Here is a 20,863-nt window from a genome sequence, read left to right as displayed (position 1 = left end):
AGCTGTCACGCCATCTGCTAATTGTACTATGTTCGACCTTTTCCGGGACTTCTTTTTGGCTTTTTTCCGATAATTGAGACTACGTCTTGTGTTTATCCCAACACTTCTTTCGTGCTCTAGCCGCTTCCTGCGTGCTTTATAACAGAACAGAGCACAGCCAAGGCTTCTCTATTTGTTAAACAACCCCTGGCCTAATAGATCGTTGACTCAATATCCTTTCTACTCTGCAGAAATAAATAAATAAATAAATAAAGATCAAATTAATGAGTTTGGTCATAGGCGGTTTATAGAAAGGGTAATGGTTTGGACCTCATAGCGGAGTATCTTACCATAAAAATCTCATTTGATCCAGATCAATTGTTTCTTTTTCAGCTGTCTCTTTCCAGCCTCCATGGAACGTAACAGCAAGCAACACTGAAGACGGGAGTGTCATATTTGACATGTCTCGTTTCCCCAAAGACAAAGAAGCCTCCTTCTTTATAGTATCTCTAAATAGCACGGAAGAGAATCCCGGTTGCGGGGAGCATCACGGGGATGACGAAAAGCGACCTCCAGTTTATCTGCACATGGTAAATTCGTCGAATTCCGTGGAGGAGGTGTTTGGTATTCCGGTATCGAGCAGCTTTGCGGTTGTTGTTTACCTCGTTGACAAAAATGACGAAATTTACAAAAGTGAACAATTTCTTCTGGAGACGGTGGAAGGTGGTGAGTATTACCGATGACTATTCTTCTCATTTTTTTTTCTTTAAGCATTTTTTGCTTTCATTTGCTTCGTTTTGAGAGAAATAGTGACGTAGCGGTTGGCAAGCCAGACTGAGGGGTATAGACCAAGCCAAGCCATATTGTTTTGTACTTACACTTTCACGCAGGCTCGGAAACACACTTAAAAGGGTGATGGTAAGAACTTAAAAGCATCTCTAAGAAAAGAAAACGAGGAACCATATAAGTGCAATTATGAGAAAATGTTATTTTGTTTTAGTTCCTAGTGAAGGGCCTGGTCATGTGGAGTACAAAGTCCTATCAGCAAGCAGTGCCTTCATCGAATGGTCTGATATATCTTCAGAACATCACAATGGAAAACTTCTTGGCTACAGTATTACCTATTTTCCAGAATGTTTTAAAGAGGACTCTCATTCTCAACATATTGAACAGTTTACAGTGGATTTATCTTTTAGAAGCCATACTATCACTGGTCTTCAGCCAGGAACCAAGTATCGAGTATACATTGCTGGATTTACAGCACGGGGAGTTGGAGAGCACAGGGATATGGAGTTTTTTACCCGTGAGCTGCTACCATAAGTTCTAATTTTCAAAGTATTGCTCCCAAAATGGTGCTTGCAAAGACTTTAGAAAGCTGTTCGGCATGTTTTGTTTTTGTGTTTGTTTTTGTGTTTTTTTATTTCTCTGTTTTTCGTGTCTTTCTCATCGTTAAACAGTAACCCCCTGTCAATTGTTTGGTTATGCAATAGTTACCCTTAGCCACAAAGACACAATCTTATAAATATGTTTGCAGTTTAACTAAAGTAGCAGTTGACTTATATAGCAGTTTAAAGACAACTTACCAAAGGTTCTTTATTTCAATGCTCGAATGTGTTTCTTGAGTGATTTGATGGCTAGCTCTATTAATTAATATCAATTGTCATTCAATCCATAAGTCTAAAAAGACCTTCCTTCGCCTTTTAGCTTGTGGAGAACCAAGAGAATTGACAGAAGTTAATGGAACAATTTACAGTCCCAACTACCCCTGTCGCTTCCGAGGGCCTCAATACTGTCGATGGACCATCAAGCCAAGCGGCCCCACCAAAGTTATATGGATAACAATCGAAAACTTCCGTTTGGATCGTCACGAATACTGCAGGTAAATGTTGTCGCGGTCTGTTGGTTGTTGTTGCTTTTCATTTTTTGCTTGTTTGTTATGTTTTACACTTGTGTGTTTAGCGCAGACTTCTGTTTTGTTTGGTAAATTTGTTTTGGAACTCGAAATGGTAAAGGGAGACCGCAGCATACCTATGAGAATAAAAAAGATATTTCGAATCCCCGGAAATGTAAGATTTAGTTCATATCAAATATATAAGGCGTGGCTGACTCGGAGGCATAACGGTTGGCGCGCTGCACTGCACAGCGCTATCAAGTCTATTTTTCTAAGACCCTAGTTCCACAGCTTTGGTTTCTTAATTGCAATTTAAAGCAGTTGCATTGGTTTTGCTTTACTTCAATCACAGATTGATCCGGAAAACTGTCGCCTCTCTCTAAACCAATCGGACGCAAAACTAATACCAATCACGACTGGGTCACCTGCGTTTTCCCGCGCTTTAAGCAGATTAGTTGCTTTACCTTTGAGTTCTAATTGGCTCCTAGAGGTATTTTCCCATCTCCTGATTGGCCGTTTTGGTCATTTTGGTTTTGCTTTTAATCGAAAAGCGCTTTATCTATCTAATCACAAGAATATTGGTAAAAGGAAGGCAGATGATATATCTATGCTGTAACGAGAGAACAGAGACGAACGTTATTGCTGGCGTTTTCCTATTACTTTTTTTTCTTATTAGTTTTTTTTTTACAACTATTAATCTTTTTTTGTTATCATTATCACACAGCAAGAACGCATGGCTCAGTGTTACAGCAGGGCGCTACAATAATGATACTTTACTTTGCGGTCATATGGATCACTTTGACCTTGTAATATCAAATGACGAAGCTGATATTGGGTTTTATGCCCGAGAGCATAACGAGGGCGATGCTTTTGTTGCGTGGTACAAAGCTCTAGAATATGATATTGCAGGTATTGAGTTGTGCGTCATTTCGGTAATGAAATTCATTTCAAATGCAATGTTTACTTTGAATACCATTCAACTGAACAATGACACCAACATGAACGGCAATAAGGACAGTAGGAACCAAGGCCCAATTGTAGAAAGGGCGGATGATGCTATCCAACCGATAAATGGCTATCCAACGGATAAGGGGTAGAAAAGTACACTGCGCATTCTACCAGATAGAGATTTAGCCAGTGGACAGCGTTATCCAACCTTCGAACAACTGGGGCCAGAAATATATAAACAGCCTTAACAAAACAGTAAGCATTGTCAGCTTCAAACTATACCTAGTGGAGACGGATTACTTATCCGGCATATTTTATCGAAAAAAAGGACACACGTAGAGGAAAAAAAATATATCTATAAATAAATAAATATATCGATACACATACAAACGAAAAAAGGAAACCAATAGAAACTAGCAAACTGACGACAAAAAGCTGTCTTGTAGAATTGGATGTTCGGTAATGAAATGTTGAGTAATTTTACCTCTTTTTATTTAAGAAACTCACGAGCCTTCTTGGTCGCTCAGAGTCGATAACACTGAACCGACAACAGCTCAATTATCGTTTGATGATTTCATACATCACGATAAACACGTGGAAAGTTTTTTCGTGAAAGTCACTGAAGCACACAAACGCGTGTCGATGTTGGTCCCCTTTCCATCCTATGAAAGAAATCCCCGCGTAGAGAACCTCAACCCCAACCGTAGATACTTTATACAGATTATGGCATTTGCGGAAGCTGGGATATACACTAGTGAAAACGTCAGCATGACGACCGACGAAGGAGGTAATGTTTCAAACCATGATGGACTTTTGAATAGGGTGGCCTTCTATCTCAAGAAGGAAATAACCAATCGGAGAGAAGAGGAGGGTTTTAGGATGGGGGAATGTAGGAGTACAGTGTAATGTGGAGTGGTTTAATGAACAGTGGTGCCAATCTGTAGACGTAAATGCTACACCCCAAGTATTGCATCTTTCTCAGGCCAGAGTTATTTAACACAGTATGAGTTATGCAACGTTAGATATTTTGAAAATACCCCGTGAAAATCTCGCAAAGAAATAGTAAACAAGTTAGAAGCGGATGTGTATTTGCTTTTCACAAGCTTTTCAACGGATAACTAAAGTCACTCAGTTATTTATTCCTTGACCCAATCACAGACAAACTAGTAAACCTTTTTGATTACTTTTGGGAGGGAACAGGCTCCGCGGATAGACAGGGCTCGGGATCAAACTTTTTCGATAAAAGCTGTAGGAAACGAGTCCTGGTCTGCAGTCACTCAAATTTCCCTCTCAAAAAGTCGTGTCTTTTGTTATGAAATATTAGCTAACGTCTCAGTTAAATAATTCAGTGATTCCCATGGAAAATGATTTTTTTCTTTTTTCTCCAGCTCCAAGCATGTCGCCATTGAACGTACGCGCGGATAGCCTCACCGAACACAGTATCAGAGTAAGATTCGATCCCATTCCTCCAAGTCATCATAACGGTCCTCTCCAGGGATATAACTTGTATTATAGAAACAAAGATCACCATCATGACCACGAAGGAACGAAGATCACTATCGGCGCATCAGAGAGACAAGTGATTATAGATGGATTAGAGACTATGAAAAACTACGAGATTGCAATGACTGCATTCAATGACAAGGAAGGACCTCGATCGGAAGAGATAGAAGTTGTTCCTGGTAAGGATTACTTTCAGGCAGTTAGTAAGTTAAACATTCTTTTTGCTCAAAATGCATGTCTCATTTTGAAGCCCTGTGACTAAATGTATAGCTATACGTGTTCCTTTGACTGTCTCTACCCAACTGCGCGAGTCATGAAAACTTTGAGCACAAGAAAAGGTATTGACAATTTTTTACCACGCGCTAGTGGTTCATTTGCTTCAGTGTACTTTAGATATTTTCACAGGGGCAATAAAGTTGATCTTTCAATAACTGAAAAGCATCAGAAAGGGGTATTTATGACTTGTTGAGCCGATAAGCTTATTGCATAGCTTCTCGCACAGGAGGTACAATTAGTCTAGATTTAAAAGCCTTAGTGTACGTGGAAAAAATTACATTTAAAAAGTGCGTCACGAACGTGTGAAAAGAAGAGTGTGCGAGATGCATCCATGGAACGTTTCATTAAAACTGCGCTCTACTTTTGACTTAAAAATAAGCCTGGCAACTTTTAAGAGTTTGATAGCCACCTGGGATGATTGCGTTTTAAATGAATCCAATGTTCATTTTTATGGCATGATCATATAGGTTGTGGTGGAGTCATCAATCAAACAGCTGCAGTTATAAACCTCTATAAGACAGACTGGGATACGAATCGTTGCAAATGGAGAATATACGACAATGGCGTGAGCAATGCAGTCCTACTCCTGTCGGTGCAATACCTACGTTTTCATTCCTGCGGGTAATGTGAAATCTCACCTCTAAATTCTTTTCCGCCTAAGCACAGTTACAAAATTTAGGGAAAAAAAAGGGGACAGATCCATGTAACTGCTTGGCTCTTCGAGCAGGGGTTGTGTCTGGGTCAGAGGTAGAACGTAAATATGGATTCTGGGGTCAGCCGTAAATTTCATTCTTCACTATTCTCAACCTAGCCTCCTTAGCTGGAGGTGTTGTATGGACTTGGAAGCGTCAGGTGATGGAAACCATGGAGGTTTGAAACTGTTCGTTTTCGCGGGTCTGACGCCGTCAATTTCACTGAGCGACCTTAAGACCTCCAGCTACGGAGGGTTTCCCCAACGCCAACATTTACTTTATAAACCTCGGCCTTGATATTATTACCATGATTATTCCACGGAAATAAACGTTTTGCAGTTCCCGGTCAACCCAGGAAACGCATATTACATCTTAAACAATCTAGTCTCGGATTGAATAATGGTATTGCATTTCCTTCTAGAACGCAAGCTGAGATAAGATTTTGATATTTCCGATGTCTATTTGATCCTCAGTTATGAATACGCCAAGGTCTACTCGGAAGATGGCGTCATTCTGAATCATAGAGAGTGCTCAACAGTTCTTGGAGAAGTACATGAAATACCTTTTGGTGATTTGGACGTTATACACGCGGAAGTATTGATACAAAATATGGAAAGCAAGGTTTTCACTGAACTTGTCATTTTGAAAGGAGGTCTTCATTCAGGTATTCCATATTTTCTCGCTTCTGGGACACCTTGATATGTTATTTCAATGAAACAAAACATGGCAAAGTCACCATTATTTCAAGAGCGGTTCATTGGAATTGTTTTTGTGTTGTATGGAGGCTCTGTTTTACTCACAAGTACAAAGAATAGTTTATTTGCTCAATAGCAATTTTTTACAGGGTTGCGATATCCAGAGCTCCCCAATGTAAATATCATACAACTGTTATTTAACTCCACAATAATTCATAATTTTAGGAAGAACAGAATTAGCGCCGTAAGCGAGGAAAAAAAACACCCAAAATAATGAAAAATAAAGACTGAGCTGATCATTTGCATCATACTGCCTTTGCTTGAATACAATTAACTTTTAATTATCTAAAAAATTCTTAATTGAATAAGTAAGGATAATCAATCTTCTCTTTCCTTTTAGCGCAGACGCAGCACGTCAAATTTTTCAGAAAAAAAATTACTATTTCTGAAAATGTTTCCGACGTGTGTATGCTTCGTAACTGCTAATAATCCTTCGACTCTTAGAGTGACCAGCGTCGCATTTCTCCTCACATATCACCTCTGAATCACAAATTAAGTTCACGAGATTGAAGAAAATGATCATCAACTTAAGGAGCCCTTAAGAAATTTACAGTAAGGCGGATATGTATGCTGATGTTAGGATGTAAAGTAAGTACCATAATAAGTCTGCTTAACAACTTCCATATTGCACAATAGCTAAACCAACACAGGTGACTTGGAATATCAACGGAAATGAAGAGAACAGTTCTATTTCATTGGACTGGAGTGGCTCCCCTGGCAACCTCGACATTAACTTCTTTGTCATATCCCTAAACCAAACGGAGCTTTCCCCATACGTTAAGGACGACGACCACCACTATGACAACGAAAAGAAACTGGTTCGTTTTCTTAAAATCGTCAACTCATCTGAGACTTCCATTAACATAACGGACCTTCCTATAGCTGCGAAGTTTATAGCAACAGTTTACATCGTAGATAAAAAAAACGAGATTTACAAGAGTGAGAAACTTATGATCTCGACGGAAGAGGGAGGTAAGTTATTTTGACAACATTGCATGCTTCAAGTTTTTTGTGCAGATAAGAAAAATTATTAATTCTAAGTATATTTAAGTGCTCCCTCACTCATGTTGCTGGTACCCTTTAAGAAAATATTCAATGCTGGAACAAATTTCATTTAAATTCAAAATATCCTGAAAATTCGCAATCGAAGGGAACAAGGGAAGTGTGGAAGAGAAGTTATAGGACAACCAGCTGTGTCTGAATTTTAATGTATTTGCCACTCCCTTTTGGATAGCAGAAAGCTCTATAGTTACCGATGTTTTCACGGCATTCATTGCCACGGTCAGTGAGTATAGACTCATTAATTGTCTCTTAAACCTATTTTGTGAAGAGCTAAAGTTGTTATTACTATTGTGACCAAAACTACTCTATAGTACCCCTTGATTGATTTTTCATCGTTTGAATTTCTTAATCAGTCTTTTATCTTTCTACCCACTAACATCACCTTTCGTTTTTGTTTTCTTTAATTTGTCATGGGGACTTTCTAAAAACAGACAATCGGCTATTCAGTTTTATGTCATATGTAATGAAGAGCGAGCTTTTTAATTTAAAACTTGAAATCTTCGTACATTATTCAAAGTGCCACTTAGGTTTCCTTATCCTCACGACTGGTCCACCAACTTGGACAGCCACAGCGTTTCGTTCCAACTCAATTCAATCGAGAGGAGATACCGTGGCGGTGAAGTCCTGGGCTATCGTATCATGTACGGTCCTTGCTGTGATCCAAAGAACTTAGAAACTATGGACGTAGACGCAGATACTAGGAGAGTCACGTTAGAAAATCTAACTGACAGTCTCACGTATGCCGTTTATATTGGTGGATATACAAGCAAAGGAATGGGTGTTATGGGATCATTTGGGGCAACTTGTAAGTTATGATTTGGCAAATGATGTAACATTTATCGTAAAGGATAAATACCAATCAGTTGGGTCCTGGGAAATTAAACGGAATTAGAGTATTTCGTTTGATTCCCATCATAAATATTTACGGAAGCAGTACAGACCAAGATTCAAAGCTCTCTTTGTTTCCTACTTGCAACTTTTTTTCTCTCCCTTTTTTCCCTTTTCTCCTCTCCCTCTTCCACTTGCTCTTATGCTTCCATCTCTCCTCCTCTAATTGCTCTTTTATCGATCCTTCCAACTCCTCTCAATCATCGCTCTTCTTTTCCCCTTGCTTGTTTCGAAAGTTAAAAAAAAAGTAGCGATGCCCTTAACCAATAATGTCTTCGCTAAGCCTAACTTGTTTCTCAAGCCATCTTAAAAGAATTTAAATCAGGTACTTCTAACTATATCATTGATATATTTTTCTGCTTCTCAGTTTGTGGTGATGATATGACGGCAGATGCCGGCCAGATTATGAGTCCTAACTATCCTGGTACTCCGTATATTGGTCATGATCAGTGGGACGAAAACCCGAAATGTTACTGGAACATTGCACCCAAGTCTAGCGTGTCGGGAATATTCCTCACCGTCAGACATTTTTTCCTTGGTCGCAGAGATCAAGGAAACCGATGCAAGTAGGTTCATTCAATTATCTGTAAAGGCTTTACATAACGCTAATTTTGGGGGTTTAAGGAGGCTCCACCGCATTGCAATCTTATCTTCTAACAGTTTGTCCCCATAACGACGAGTTAGCCTCGTCACACATAAAAAAATTGAGCTACTTGGTAGCGAGGCAAATTTTGGAGCATTTTTTCTTTCCCGTGAAGAAATCTGCGATCACAATTTGGGATACAGGTAGTAGCAGGTAGTAAATAGAATCTGGGAGGCACGAGTTCGAATCCCGCCTTGTTTGATTTTCAATTTGCAAGTCAAATGAAATTCATTTCATAACAAATTTCTCTTTTGTTTGTTATGGATCCGTCTCCAACGCGTCGCGGTGACAGAACATTACGTCAAATGTGTGAGAAAATTGACCACTCGGCATGCGAAATCTCCATTAAATCTCGCTGCGAACCGGTGCAGCATAAGTCAGACTCGCTTTCAAGTTGCAGTTGTACCCTGAGTGTAGGACTTGTTAATAATTCAAAAACTGGATCCAGCCCGTGTCCTTAGCTTTGAACTGCCATGTGTTGTGACGTAGATTCCCCTTGTTCCCGTTCCCCCACTCCCCCGATGATTAGAAAAAAATCATAGTTATCGTTCTCCTCTATGTCTGTAGTGGTCAGCTGAGGATGTACTTTCCTGGCATATCAGAAAACGATGAAAACCAAGCAACTGACCTTTGTGGACATATACCAGAAAACCTGACTATACTGGTAATAGATAAAGTTCTCAATCTTAGAGCAGCGGGGTTTGGATATCACCGCTACGAGGAAGAGTATCGCAACGGTACCAAATTTTTGATCGACTATGAGGTTGTAAAAGGCGAGATTACCACTGTGACAGGTAACGTGCAGTTCGTATCCACTCAAAATATTCTTATGATGTTTATAGAAACAATTTTGTCAGATTACAAAAGAAACATACTGTAGCTGTATTTCATTCGCTTTGCACATAGCATTTTTATGGTGACCGAAAGGATTCCCATTTTCATCTAAACAGCGGGTTTAATTTAAATCGTGTTCGAGAATCTCGGGTTTATTTTGTATTATCATTTGAGCTGATAACGTTAATTGGCCACCGTAAAGGGTTTCACAGTTGACGTTTGGAGCGTCAATCCTTTGTCGCTCTGACGTAAGCTTTGAAACTCTTTAATAATATTAATACTTAATTACCATGCTATACTCTCCCACCAACGCATCACCACAGTTTCTTTAGAAACTTAACCCCTTTCTTCAAATTTCGTTCAAGCGTCGAGTTTTCAATCAAAGCAAAACAAGTTATCTCAAAGAGTCAATGAGAACTGGTGGTAAAATTAGCTAAACTGAAGAAAGTGCGTAAAAACGTAACTGACCCTGTCGCAATTGCTTTTAGTTTCCCATCTGTTTGATTGCAAAGGAGGCGCGATTTTCTTCTAGACTCATCACAAAGGGATGAAAAGCAGAACCCATGCAATCCCATAATCAATACACTCGATATCTGTCATTTTTGTAACAACTAGGGGAAGTGATTGAATCATGGTCTGGACTTCAAATGGACGTTGGCGAGACCTTTGTCATAGTATCCTGGCCTGAGCCACCAGGCAGCTTTATCAGCCTTTCTTCTGTAGATTATTACCAAGTCTTAGTGGGAGGGTGGTCCGATAGGATATACGTACCGCAGATCGTTACAGCGGAGGAAAAGACACTGAAATACGAGTGGCTGTTTCCTTCGACAAATTACACCCTGAAAGTTATAACTGTGCTAAAAGATGGGAGACGTGGATGCACGGACTGGATCAAGTTTAGGACTACGGAAGGAGGTAAAGCAAATTCGTGTTTGTAGAGAATCATTATTGGTCACGAAAGTCTTCCATTGTGTGACGATAAAATACAGAGCGTACTAGCTTTTCTGCCCATCAATTGATAACAGAAGAGTCTCTATATTTTCAAATGCGCAAGGATAATCTTTGCGTTTATTGTAGAACAGAAGAAATTTGAAAAATGTTTCCGGCCATACCATAAATTCAATTAACCCTTACAACATCAGTATGAAATCAAACCAGCAAGTGATGAGAGTAAAGAAACATATCGCATAGGGGAATGTTACTTGATCCAACATCAAGTTCTCCAAGCTAACATCCTAAAAATTGTATGGTCGACAGTAGGGAGAATAACTGATGAGATTTTGAAAGTGTAGGGGTCAATCATGTGAGAGAACATTTCAACCGCAAAGATATAATATTTCCTTAAATATTATAATAACAATTACTTTGACTCAATTTTTCATAAAGTTGATAGTATGCTCATCCTATCTATGTTCTTGGCTATGTCTTAGTACCTGCAAGCAATCCGTCCATCGATAAAGTTGAAGTCATTGACTACAGCACAATATGGGTCAAGTGGTATAGGGTGGACGAACGCTATTCCCACGGCATCATACGTGGATATCGAGTGCACATCACTCAGGCCAACAACCATGACTGCTCGCAAGGCTTCTATGATAGCGTTACCGTTGGCCCGGAGGAAACGGAAACGACGCTTACAGGTTTACCCGCAGGAACTGAATTCCGCGTGTGGGTGACGGCGTTTACATCGATTGGGGAAGGTCACCAGAGACACGAGCAATGGGTGAAGACAAGTGAGATGTCACTCCTTGTTATTAAAATGTGATTTTATTTGATAACATTACTCAACTGTGTTACTCAGTAGACTTCGGGAGCATTTACCAGGTCTCTAATCTCTTTCGTTCGTGTATTTTCCTTCTCTTTAATGATAAATGTCTCATAGGGTAAACAATTTTATGACACTCATAGTCCCATAAGTTGGGGGGCAAATAGTCATATGGTTTAACAGTGGTCTCTTCATGGTCTTTTAAGATTAAGAGTAATTATTTCGTCGTAATGGCCATTGGTGTTCAAACAAGATCCTTTCCGAAGAAATGCCAATGGATTGATGAGTATCCTGTCCTAAACATGAAAAACAAGGAAGGTCTCAAAGAAAAAGTAAAACCGAAGGGACCCAAGCTTTTTCTAATTATTTCTTTTATTTTCCGTCATCGTGAGTGACTAAGAAATGCCCCAGGGATTTATTAAAAAGTTGATGGAATGAGGTTGAGGGATAAGGAATATATAGAAAAAGGTTTGTGTTTCCATTGTATTTTCATCACACGATTGATTTCTGCACTCTTTTTTAGAATGCGGGGCTCCACTATATGAAAGGAATGGTCTCATCCGTAGCCGCGAATTTCCATCGAGGATCACATATGGTGATTGCTTATGGGACATTCACCCAAAAAACAAAAGCGTTCTTATACATTTTGGGCATCTCAACCTTCCAGAAAGTGATGGATGCAGGTATGATGAAATTGTTATCGTGATCTAAGTTCAAACTTTCTCCATGACTTTATATATTATAGCACCAGAAGATCAAGTAGACACCAAGTCGCAAGGGTACAGGCCATAAGATAATTTCTTAATTTTTGAAAATTATTGAGATGTTCGTGAAATATGTGATCTTTAGTCGCGAAGTTTTCTGTGAACTCATCCCAGACGGTATCGAATGTTTTTTTTGCAGAAGATACAGAGGGGCTCGCATTCCAATCAGGAGTCTCACGTGTTCAAATTCTGTTGAAGTGCTGAAATTATTTAGCAAAATTAAACGCAATTTGAATCAACTCAAATCAGTTCTTGGTTCACTTTTGTTGTTTTAGTTTTAACTACAAATATATTCACCATAAGATGCATTCGATTTTCTTACAGAGATTTCTATGCAGCTGTAGGGGATAATAGTGGCGTTGAACCTGAGCTGATTTGCGGTGCTAGGGAGCCATTTGACGTTCTTGTGCAGGCAAAGAAAGTACTCCTTCTCTCCCACGCCGAACGCGAAATTCATGGGGACAGAATAGGATTTCAACTGCACTACATGACTCTAAATCATTCTGTCTCAGAAGGTAAAGTGATAAGAACAAAACGATCTTTCACTTTTCATATAATATATGAGCAGAAAATCAATTCTTAAATGCTACACTTATGACGTGCTTGTGAGTCTTTACGACATTTCTGGTATACTTAGGTATTATAGGAAACCTTTACTATTTTGAAAAACATTAAATTTCCTATTTTAAAAACGGTTTTTTTCAACTCGTAGCTGAACTTAAAGCAGGCTGGGTAATAACAACTTCCAATGTCGCCTCGTCGACTGCAGATATCGCATGGTCACACTATTCACCAGGTGCAGGAGAGACACTTGTATTATATGCAATCGTCTGCACACCAACTTTGCAGGAGGCTGGACCATCCATAACAACCGTGGTGAAGGATATTGATGACTCAACTGCAGAGCGCTTGCGGCCTTATACCGATTATACTGCCCAGGTCATTGCATTGGTCAAAAGTGAACTTGGCGAGATGAGTTTTAAAGGAAGTGAGAAAGTATCCTTTACAACTAAGGAAGGCGGTAAGATGAATGCAGTTTGTTTAAAGATGTTCGGAATAGATCAAGCCCTAGAGAGGGAAGGTGGGAATGGGGTTGGGGCGGGGATGTAAATCATTTATTTTCAAATGGGTGAAAGCCAGCCTCACACACCTCACTGCTCACCTAACGAGGATTAGTGATTCTGGGTGCTTTATTGCGTCAATCACTCTTGTTCGAAAATAATCTAGCCATCCTGATGATCATTATTTTTCAGAGGTCATAATGTAGACCTTCCCAGGTCCACCAAAGCGATCTTTGTTATTTTTGGCGACATGAAAAACCTAACCTGGTGTGTCTTATCAAAATATGTTACTTTTAATTCAAGTTCCGAGTAAGCCTCCGGGAGACGTCGAAGCAAGTTCTGACGACGGCACGATAATCGTCACATGGAAGCATATTCCGAGTGATCACATCCACGGAGTATTAGTTGGCTACCGCGTCTACTATCGTTTGTATGACGGCCATGTGGATGACCACGAGCTCGACCTCAACCAGTTTTTCTTCATCGACGTTAATCATACTGCCTTTGAAGCAAGCATTGGGAATTTGACCAATTTCGAGACTTATGAACTGATGGTTGCTGGCTTCACTGCTGTGGGAGTGGGACCTTTTAGCGAACGTACCCATAGCAGACCGGGTAAATGCAAGAATAGTTTATACTGTTATGTTACGTGGATATGAATGCAATGTTCGCAATAATTAACACTACTTAAGCATTAGTGAAATTAAGTCCTGAAAAAAATTTCGGCCTGTACGTGATTTGAACCCATGACCTCTGTGATACGGGTGCAGTGCTCTACCAACCAAGCTAACAAGCAAATTAGGACTAATTATGAAACATTTTCATTACAATACAGAGCAGCAGAAATATAAAACAATCTGCCAGAAAAGATAAAAACCAAAATAATCCTACAATTCATCAAAAAATTCCTATCCTAAGTCTCATACACAAAAAAAATACAAAAAAATGATTTCTACCGATTTAAATACATAGATATCCAATGAAAACCATGTTGTACTCTAGCTGGCCGTCACTTAAAATTCATTGCCAACCGTGCGTGGGATCTCCTTTGAAAAATTCAATAGGACTTGATTATCTAAAATTGCGCTGTGATAGGCAAGTCAAATTGAATTTAATTTTACCACTGGGAACCATTATGCACGTTTTGATGTAATTGCTTTGGCTTCTCTAGGTTGCCAAACCAGTATACGCAGTGACATGCGCGTCATATCATCTCCCGGATATCCGAACACCTATCCCAACGACGCGGAATGTTACTGGATTTTTGAGAAGGAAATGCCTGTCTTTGATGTGGTCGTTGTGATCGAAGATTTTCACACAGAGCAACCGGATGGAGGAGCAAATTGCACGTATGTTGTTTAAGATATTCCAATTAATTATTCAGATTCTTGCTGATGGCGTAAGCAAAAAGCCAAGAAAGGCCAATGGACGCCCATCCTTCCCTTCACGAGCCTTCCCCTTGCCGGTGCTGAATTTTGATTGAAGAAAGAGAAAGTTCTGTAAATTTTTATTCATTGTTTTACTTTTAGGAATTGGATAACAGATTTTATTGGATTATTTAATCTTGAGCCATTACACGTAGCTGCCGGTCCATTTTGCGGACTTCATGACCCTTTTGCCTTGACTGCAAAGAGTTACCAACATCGCCGGGCTCTGCTCTATTTCCGCTCAAACAATGGATTTGCTTTCAAAGGCTTCACCTCTACCTACTTTGCCATCACGGATTCGTCCAAAATCAGTGAGTACCAACTACAACATAGAGTACATTACCTCAGCAAGCCTTTTCATCCGGGTTAGCGTGGTTAGGCGAGGTGATCTTTGTTCGTGTATTATACGGGCCCTAACAGACAGCTTTAAAATGGCCTGGGTTGCTCGCCTGACGCTCATCGTTTGAACAACTACTTGATTTCTTGGCCCAAACATGCTCTTACTTTCACGTCATTAGGATCTTAGGTCAGATCTTGAATATCCCGGATAAGAAGTTTTGAATGCAACTTCGATTATTTGGCTAGCCGAACTTGCCTGCCAGAGCGCCTGAAAAAAGGATTGTGTTTTCGCTTAGATTTTCTTGCAATATTCTAGTTGCATTTTGCTGCTGGTTTAGTAAATAAAAACCAAAATATATCAAAATTAAACAATAGCATTTCTTACCTGATGATAATTCAAATTATTGGGTAACATTAAATTCATGTGACGCTAAAACCAGTCAACCAATGTAAGGAATACTGAAGGAGCAAAAACAGTAATCAACCCACTATTTGTTGCCTTGGACTCAGACTTTAGGCGAGTGAAAGGAAAAATGACGCGAAAGCTTTTCTTCTTCTTTACAGCTGCTTCTATTGGCGCCACCGAAAGTGTTGAGGTTAAGATGACTTGGGAATCCTCCCAAGATGTAGACAAAATTGAAGAGTATTATGTGCTTTATAAACCAGTCAAGGAAAAAGAGATCTGGAGATTTCAAAAGACTGTAACTCCGTCAGCTACACTAGTATTGCTACAACCATCGACAGATTACGAAGTAAGAGTAGTTGGGTACACCGATCGCGGAGAAGTTTACGCGAGTAGGGTAACTCATTTTACTACAAAAGGTAAGCTTATTGTTTACGACGTGAAGTGCTTTGTTATCTAATGAGGAAATGAGTTTTTTGCTTTTTCGCTCGCGTAAGAAAAAGAAAATTCTGATGCTTCTATGAGGAATCGAATCAAAGGACTTCACATCTCTCAATGCAATGTTCTGGACAGGCGTTAGACAAGGTTTATATGCACCAAAGGTGACCCAAACACTGAACTAAGGAAGGTTGTTGTAGTTAAGAATATACGATATACTGCACCGGTATCGCAGAGGTCATGGGTTCAAATCCCGTACAGGCCTGAATTTTTTTCAGGCCTTATTTTCACTACTGCCTAAGTAGTGCACATTACTGCGAGGATCACTTTCATTCACGAAGGTTGTTGTGTTGTGTAGTCTCATATAAAATTTGATTTTTGAAACTACCGTAGTAATACTGATATACAGACACTTACTGTAAGTCATAGGAAAACATTTTTCTTGTATTTATCGGAAGTAAATGATGTTGACGTAATATAAAATTAAATTGCTGCTTCGTGCCTCTCTACAGATTTGGATGATGATGGTGAGCCAACTAAACCTCCAGAACCAGGTAAATTATCCTAAAATGTTAATCTTTTCTCTCTCTTTATTCTTTCTCTTTTTCCCTTTTTTATCCTTCGCATTTCCTTTCCCTTCACCATAGATGATTTCAAGATCTCTCTTCAGTTTTCTTTCCATTCCTTTAATGTCCTCTTTCTCCTCCTTGCTAAGGTTTCTTTTGTAATTGATAGTTGAATCCATTATGGTCTCTTAGCACACATGTTTGATTATATTTTTCTTAGCCCCAATCCACCGGATGTATCCATACGGAGTTGACGTTGGAGACTCAATCATTACATTTACGTCAAGAACTAGGTGCTTTAGAATTGGCAGAGAGAAATTTGACACCGGAGGTTTTCCGCTGTATGACAGAAGGCACAGAAAACTTCACGTAAGTCACTAAACTGAGAGGTCACAAAAATTTATTACTTTATTTAAGTGGGAATTCAAATAAATGGCTCTGTCCATGGGAAACGTTTCGAAAAATATGGGAAAATCTTCATACGTTATCTTTTTTTCTAGTTATTAGCAAGTTGCTACTTACTTCCCTTCGTTCCACAAAAACAATACTCCTTCGAAGGACAGTTTTTGCAGCTATAGTCATTTATAGATAGTCCTACCTCAATATATTGAAATTTTAAAATTAAGTGTTTAAGTAACGGTAAATAAATAAAGTTCTCCTTGAAATGGCCACAAATGTGTTCAAGGACAAGCGAATTTGCCGTTCAATCTCAATAATTCGCGTGTTGGGTTGAATAGCCTTTATTGAATAGCTTTTTAATCAAGATACTGTATCGCGTTGTAAGCTCAAGCTACTTCAAGGTTAGGCTTATTTCCTTCTTCCTTTTTAACACATTAGATATGTCCAAATGGAGCCATCCAGTTCGAAAGAGACGGATTCAATGAGCAGTCATACAATTTTGGTCAAAGACCTTGGCTTAGATATGTGTCAATGGTTGCTCCTTATTGGGCACCGACCAACCTTGAGTCGTTCATTAGTGGTCCTTCGAAGGTTTTCTATCAATTGTATTACGCGGGACAGGCGGATTCCATTGCAATCTTAGAGAACGCTACTTCTGATGTCCTCAGTAAATTCGGCGGGAAACTGCCACAAGGAAAAACATTCAATGCATCTTGGATGCTCGTAGTTACGTGGAAAGATATTCGTCACAAGGTCTTACATAATATCAATAAGAATTTGGTGAGTAACACATGCAAATCTTTTCTGCCTTATTGGTTTAAGAGCAGCCACCAAAAGATGGTAAACATAAGCCGATAGTCTGTCAACCTGAGTGTTGCAGCTGGTCCACGCCCAGCCGTCGCCTGGTTACCCATACGAGACATTTAAGGTTTTTTTGTGTATGCGCGCTGGTGGGCATCCTCGAACGGTGCCACGAGGCCACGGATTTGAAACCTCACTATCTCGCTCAGTTTCTCGATTTTTTAGTCTTAATGTTAAGCTCATGATATAAAATTTTGTGTGAGTTATCTCAAAGCCTTCGTGGATTAAACGTTTCATATTGCAAATGGTTAGTCACCGTTCGCGGCAACACTGAGTAACAACGTTTATAGTGTTATGGTTTGTTAATGTGAAACCAAAAGATGCTAAAAATGATTTTTTAAAATTGTTTCCCTTTCTTAACCAACCAATCCAGATAGATGGCCGACTGATTGATTTGTAGATTTGTTAATTCTTTATCTGAGCAACTAATTGACTAACGATCTATCAAATGAATGATTAATTGATCGATTAATTGACTAATACGATAAATATAGCTCTTGATTCATTGTGGATAATGTTTGAACTGATTGACTGAATAGTTTATCGATCTATTAATTGCTTGATTGTATGAGACAAATGTCCAATAATTGCAGAGATTTGCCAAATTGTCCATAACTTTAAACCAACTTTACCTTTTTCATATATTTCCTTGGTCTTTTTTGTTTCAGCACAATACATTTCAAGCTCTCCTGATTACTGATGGCATATTCTCTTTTGCCATGTTTAACTACCCCCATGACGGAATACAGTATTCTGTACCAATAACACGGTGAGTCGTAATACCTGTACATCAGTTAGCCTTGATCAGTTGGTCGTAAGAAAAGTTAACCGAAAAACTACTCTTTCAAGCGCAAGAAAGGGAAGTTAACCGTGAGCCAGCTTTTTAACTGTTAGTGGCTATCGCCATCACCCTCCTCTCTGCGTACTCGCTCTTTTCTTTTGATAAAGGGATATTTTCAGGAGACTGAAGTTCTGTAAAACTGATACTTAACCGTCTTAGTCTGATCTGAATAAGGTTATGTTTCGGTAATACTTTCTTCTCCTTTTCATTTTGTTCTTTGCATAAGTGATGTTAATTTCTTTGCACTTTTTGTTTCCAGTGAATATTACGAATATTTCGCCGACTATAAACCATTGCCTGTTATTGGCTGGAATGCTGGTGATAGAGACAACAATTACTTTAATCACCCAAGGTATGAGAGATAACCTTTCTTTAAGGGAAAGCGGGACTTTTCCCTGATCGGTTTTTGTCGCGGTAAGCACAAAGCGCTGGGAAATGACTTAGAATTTTTATTGAGGGTCTCTGAGATCTCTTTCATAAATTGTGGGCCTATGATTCCTATTAGTTTGTATTCATGTATATTTGCCTTTCTTGCCTTGAAAACATGTTCAAAGATCACAATTCTCGTTAGAAAAGCTAGCCCAGGAAGGCGAATTTGCACGCACATAGAAGAATAATGATAGTGCCCGCCGTTTAAAGTCATTTAAAGTCTATCTCTGCGATGCCACCCCAACATATTTGACTGAGTTCAAGTGCTCCGCCAGATACGTTTGTACTTCGGGTAGGATTGGGTTTCGAAGGGGCACGAAATAGGGGCGAGATTAACAATAAAGACGAGAAACGAATTTAAAGCGTGTAGAAGCAAATTATTGCAGTCCTTAAAACAACGTGATGTAGAACCAAATACTTGTAAAGCTTTTTGTTTGTTTATTAATTTCTTTCATAAATTTCAATTTATTTTATAATTGGCGCAATGGTATCAGCAATGGCCATGAGTTTTGACTTGGTTCTTCGGTATAGATATCATTGCTCTTACTTCCACTCCATTCATTTTCATTCATCTTTGTCGCACGTTAGCCTTTAAATATCGAACTACTCTGCTTACAAAAGTTGTTGCAAGATAACTGTCAACTCTCTCTTACTCAACATAATAACTTAAATGCACAGGTCAGGAACTATTCAAGCTGAAGCTATCGATAATCTTGCTGGAAATGCTGGGATACCTGGAAGATGGATCTTCCGACTTGAAAATTCGAATGGAGAAGAAGACAGCGACTTGAAGTGCTTACGTTGGTATGCCAAAGAAAGGAGATATGTGTTCGGTTATAGCAGAGAGCCAGATCCGTGTCCCTGTACCGGAGTGCAAGGATACTTCGATGATCGATATGAATGGGTCGAGGCGGATTTCCCCTTCAGCTACTGTTTTTACACAAAATTCCCCAGACAAGGACGTGGCCGCAAATGCTGCTACTATACAACCCTAGATAAATTGGCAGCTCTCATCATTGGATTCCCTGGTGGAGGCTCCCTTCACCGATACCATAGCCTCACTACGTCACTGAAAGAACAACACGAAGCAAGTGATCTCTACGGATTCCGCCACTGCTGTCTAAAGGCTAAGAATCCATTTTTGTGTAACAAGTATTATGAATTACGGCCATCTAAGGGATGTGATGGATATGAGCCACCTGTCTGGAGTAAGTTTTTGTTACTCTTGTTATTATTTTTTATTTCTGTATTTTCTTTCATTCCAATGGAAGTATTCTCACTTGTTGGAGTATGGACAACCGCTGTACCTTGTCAACATTCTATTTGCAGCCACTTTTGGCAAATCTATATCAATCATCTTCACGGCATTCAATGAACCACTTAGTAGGTAAACAAAGTAAACATGATCTCATGAGGTATCACTTTCGCTTTGCTTGTCACAAAGTAAAGGCTATTTAAGTGATATTGCATTTGCTATGACTAACTAACCCTGTTTCACTCTCTACTATCTATGTACCTACAACAGCCCTCCATATTCATATATTTTTTTACATAACTTGTTAATCAGGGACAAAAGTAACTTGCTATAAAACATTCACATAAGCCTTATTAAAAATCCGTATTGAGCAATTTTTCCAATCAAGTTTCTCGTCTCTTGAGAAAAATGTTGCTTTTATCAAGTCTCTTAGATTACTATTCTCTGACTCTCGAAGTTATTCGTGTGTTGATTTTGCTACAGGCTGGTTATGGGGCGATCCTCACATTGTTACTTTAGACGGTCAAAACTACACATTTAATGGGCTTGGGGAGTACACTATGGTGGAGTTGCAAGATGGATCATTCCAGTTGCAAGCTCGAACGAAACTTGCTAAAGGAGGAGGATCAGCAACCATTTTTGTTGCAGCAGTGGCAAAAGAAAAAGATACAAGCGCTGTCCAAGTTAATTTGAAAGATGAAGGTAAGTTTAAAAAAAAAAAAGATATCCTGGACGTTTTATTGTAATAACAAAGTCAACTGCGTTTTAACTTAGATGCCACGTTATACGTTCACGAAAAAAAAAATTCCTTTCTTCTAAGCGATCGACATTCACGAAGCTTTTA

At 39.2% G+C, this 20,863-nt stretch overlaps 1 protein-coding gene across 1 annotated transcript in view; it reads left to right on the top strand.

The window, feature by feature from the left end:
* LOC131781782 (uncharacterized) overlaps window positions 1–20,863 on the top strand; it is a 49,296-nt gene that overhangs the window by 19,417 nt on the left and 9,016 nt on the right. Inside the window, exons 26-53 of the mRNA XM_059098494.2 lie at window positions 373–705; window positions 980–1,282; window positions 1,684–1,858; window positions 2,595–2,779; window positions 3,318–3,605; window positions 4,207–4,500; window positions 5,065–5,218; window positions 5,763–5,953; window positions 6,681–7,016; window positions 7,624–7,911; window positions 8,362–8,560; window positions 9,205–9,431; window positions 10,087–10,386; window positions 10,902–11,204; window positions 11,760–11,919; window positions 12,325–12,515; window positions 12,713–13,021; window positions 13,365–13,676; window positions 14,233–14,410; window positions 14,591–14,799; window positions 15,392–15,649; window positions 16,181–16,222; window positions 16,455–16,603; window positions 17,072–17,413; window positions 18,163–18,263; window positions 18,595–18,687; window positions 19,443–19,972; window positions 20,503–20,721. Coding sequence (XP_058954477.2) covers window positions 373–705; window positions 980–1,282; window positions 1,684–1,858; window positions 2,595–2,779; window positions 3,318–3,605; window positions 4,207–4,500; window positions 5,065–5,218; window positions 5,763–5,953; window positions 6,681–7,016; window positions 7,624–7,911; window positions 8,362–8,560; window positions 9,205–9,431; window positions 10,087–10,386; window positions 10,902–11,204; window positions 11,760–11,919; window positions 12,325–12,515; window positions 12,713–13,021; window positions 13,365–13,676; window positions 14,233–14,410; window positions 14,591–14,799; window positions 15,392–15,649; window positions 16,181–16,222; window positions 16,455–16,603; window positions 17,072–17,413; window positions 18,163–18,263; window positions 18,595–18,687; window positions 19,443–19,972; window positions 20,503–20,721 — 6,669 coding nt within the window. The remainder of the gene's footprint in view (window positions 1–372; window positions 706–979; window positions 1,283–1,683; window positions 1,859–2,594; window positions 2,780–3,317; window positions 3,606–4,206; window positions 4,501–5,064; window positions 5,219–5,762; window positions 5,954–6,680; window positions 7,017–7,623; window positions 7,912–8,361; window positions 8,561–9,204; window positions 9,432–10,086; window positions 10,387–10,901; window positions 11,205–11,759; window positions 11,920–12,324; window positions 12,516–12,712; window positions 13,022–13,364; window positions 13,677–14,232; window positions 14,411–14,590; window positions 14,800–15,391; window positions 15,650–16,180; window positions 16,223–16,454; window positions 16,604–17,071; window positions 17,414–18,162; window positions 18,264–18,594; window positions 18,688–19,442; window positions 19,973–20,502; window positions 20,722–20,863) is intronic.

The sequence above is a fragment of the Pocillopora verrucosa genome, chromosome 7 (assembly GCF_036669915.1).
Source record: "Pocillopora verrucosa isolate sample1 chromosome 7, ASM3666991v2, whole genome shotgun sequence".
Lineage (NCBI taxonomy): Eukaryota > Metazoa > Cnidaria > Anthozoa > Scleractinia > Pocilloporidae > Pocillopora > Pocillopora verrucosa.
This window is presented reverse-complemented; position numbering and strand designations above follow the sequence as displayed.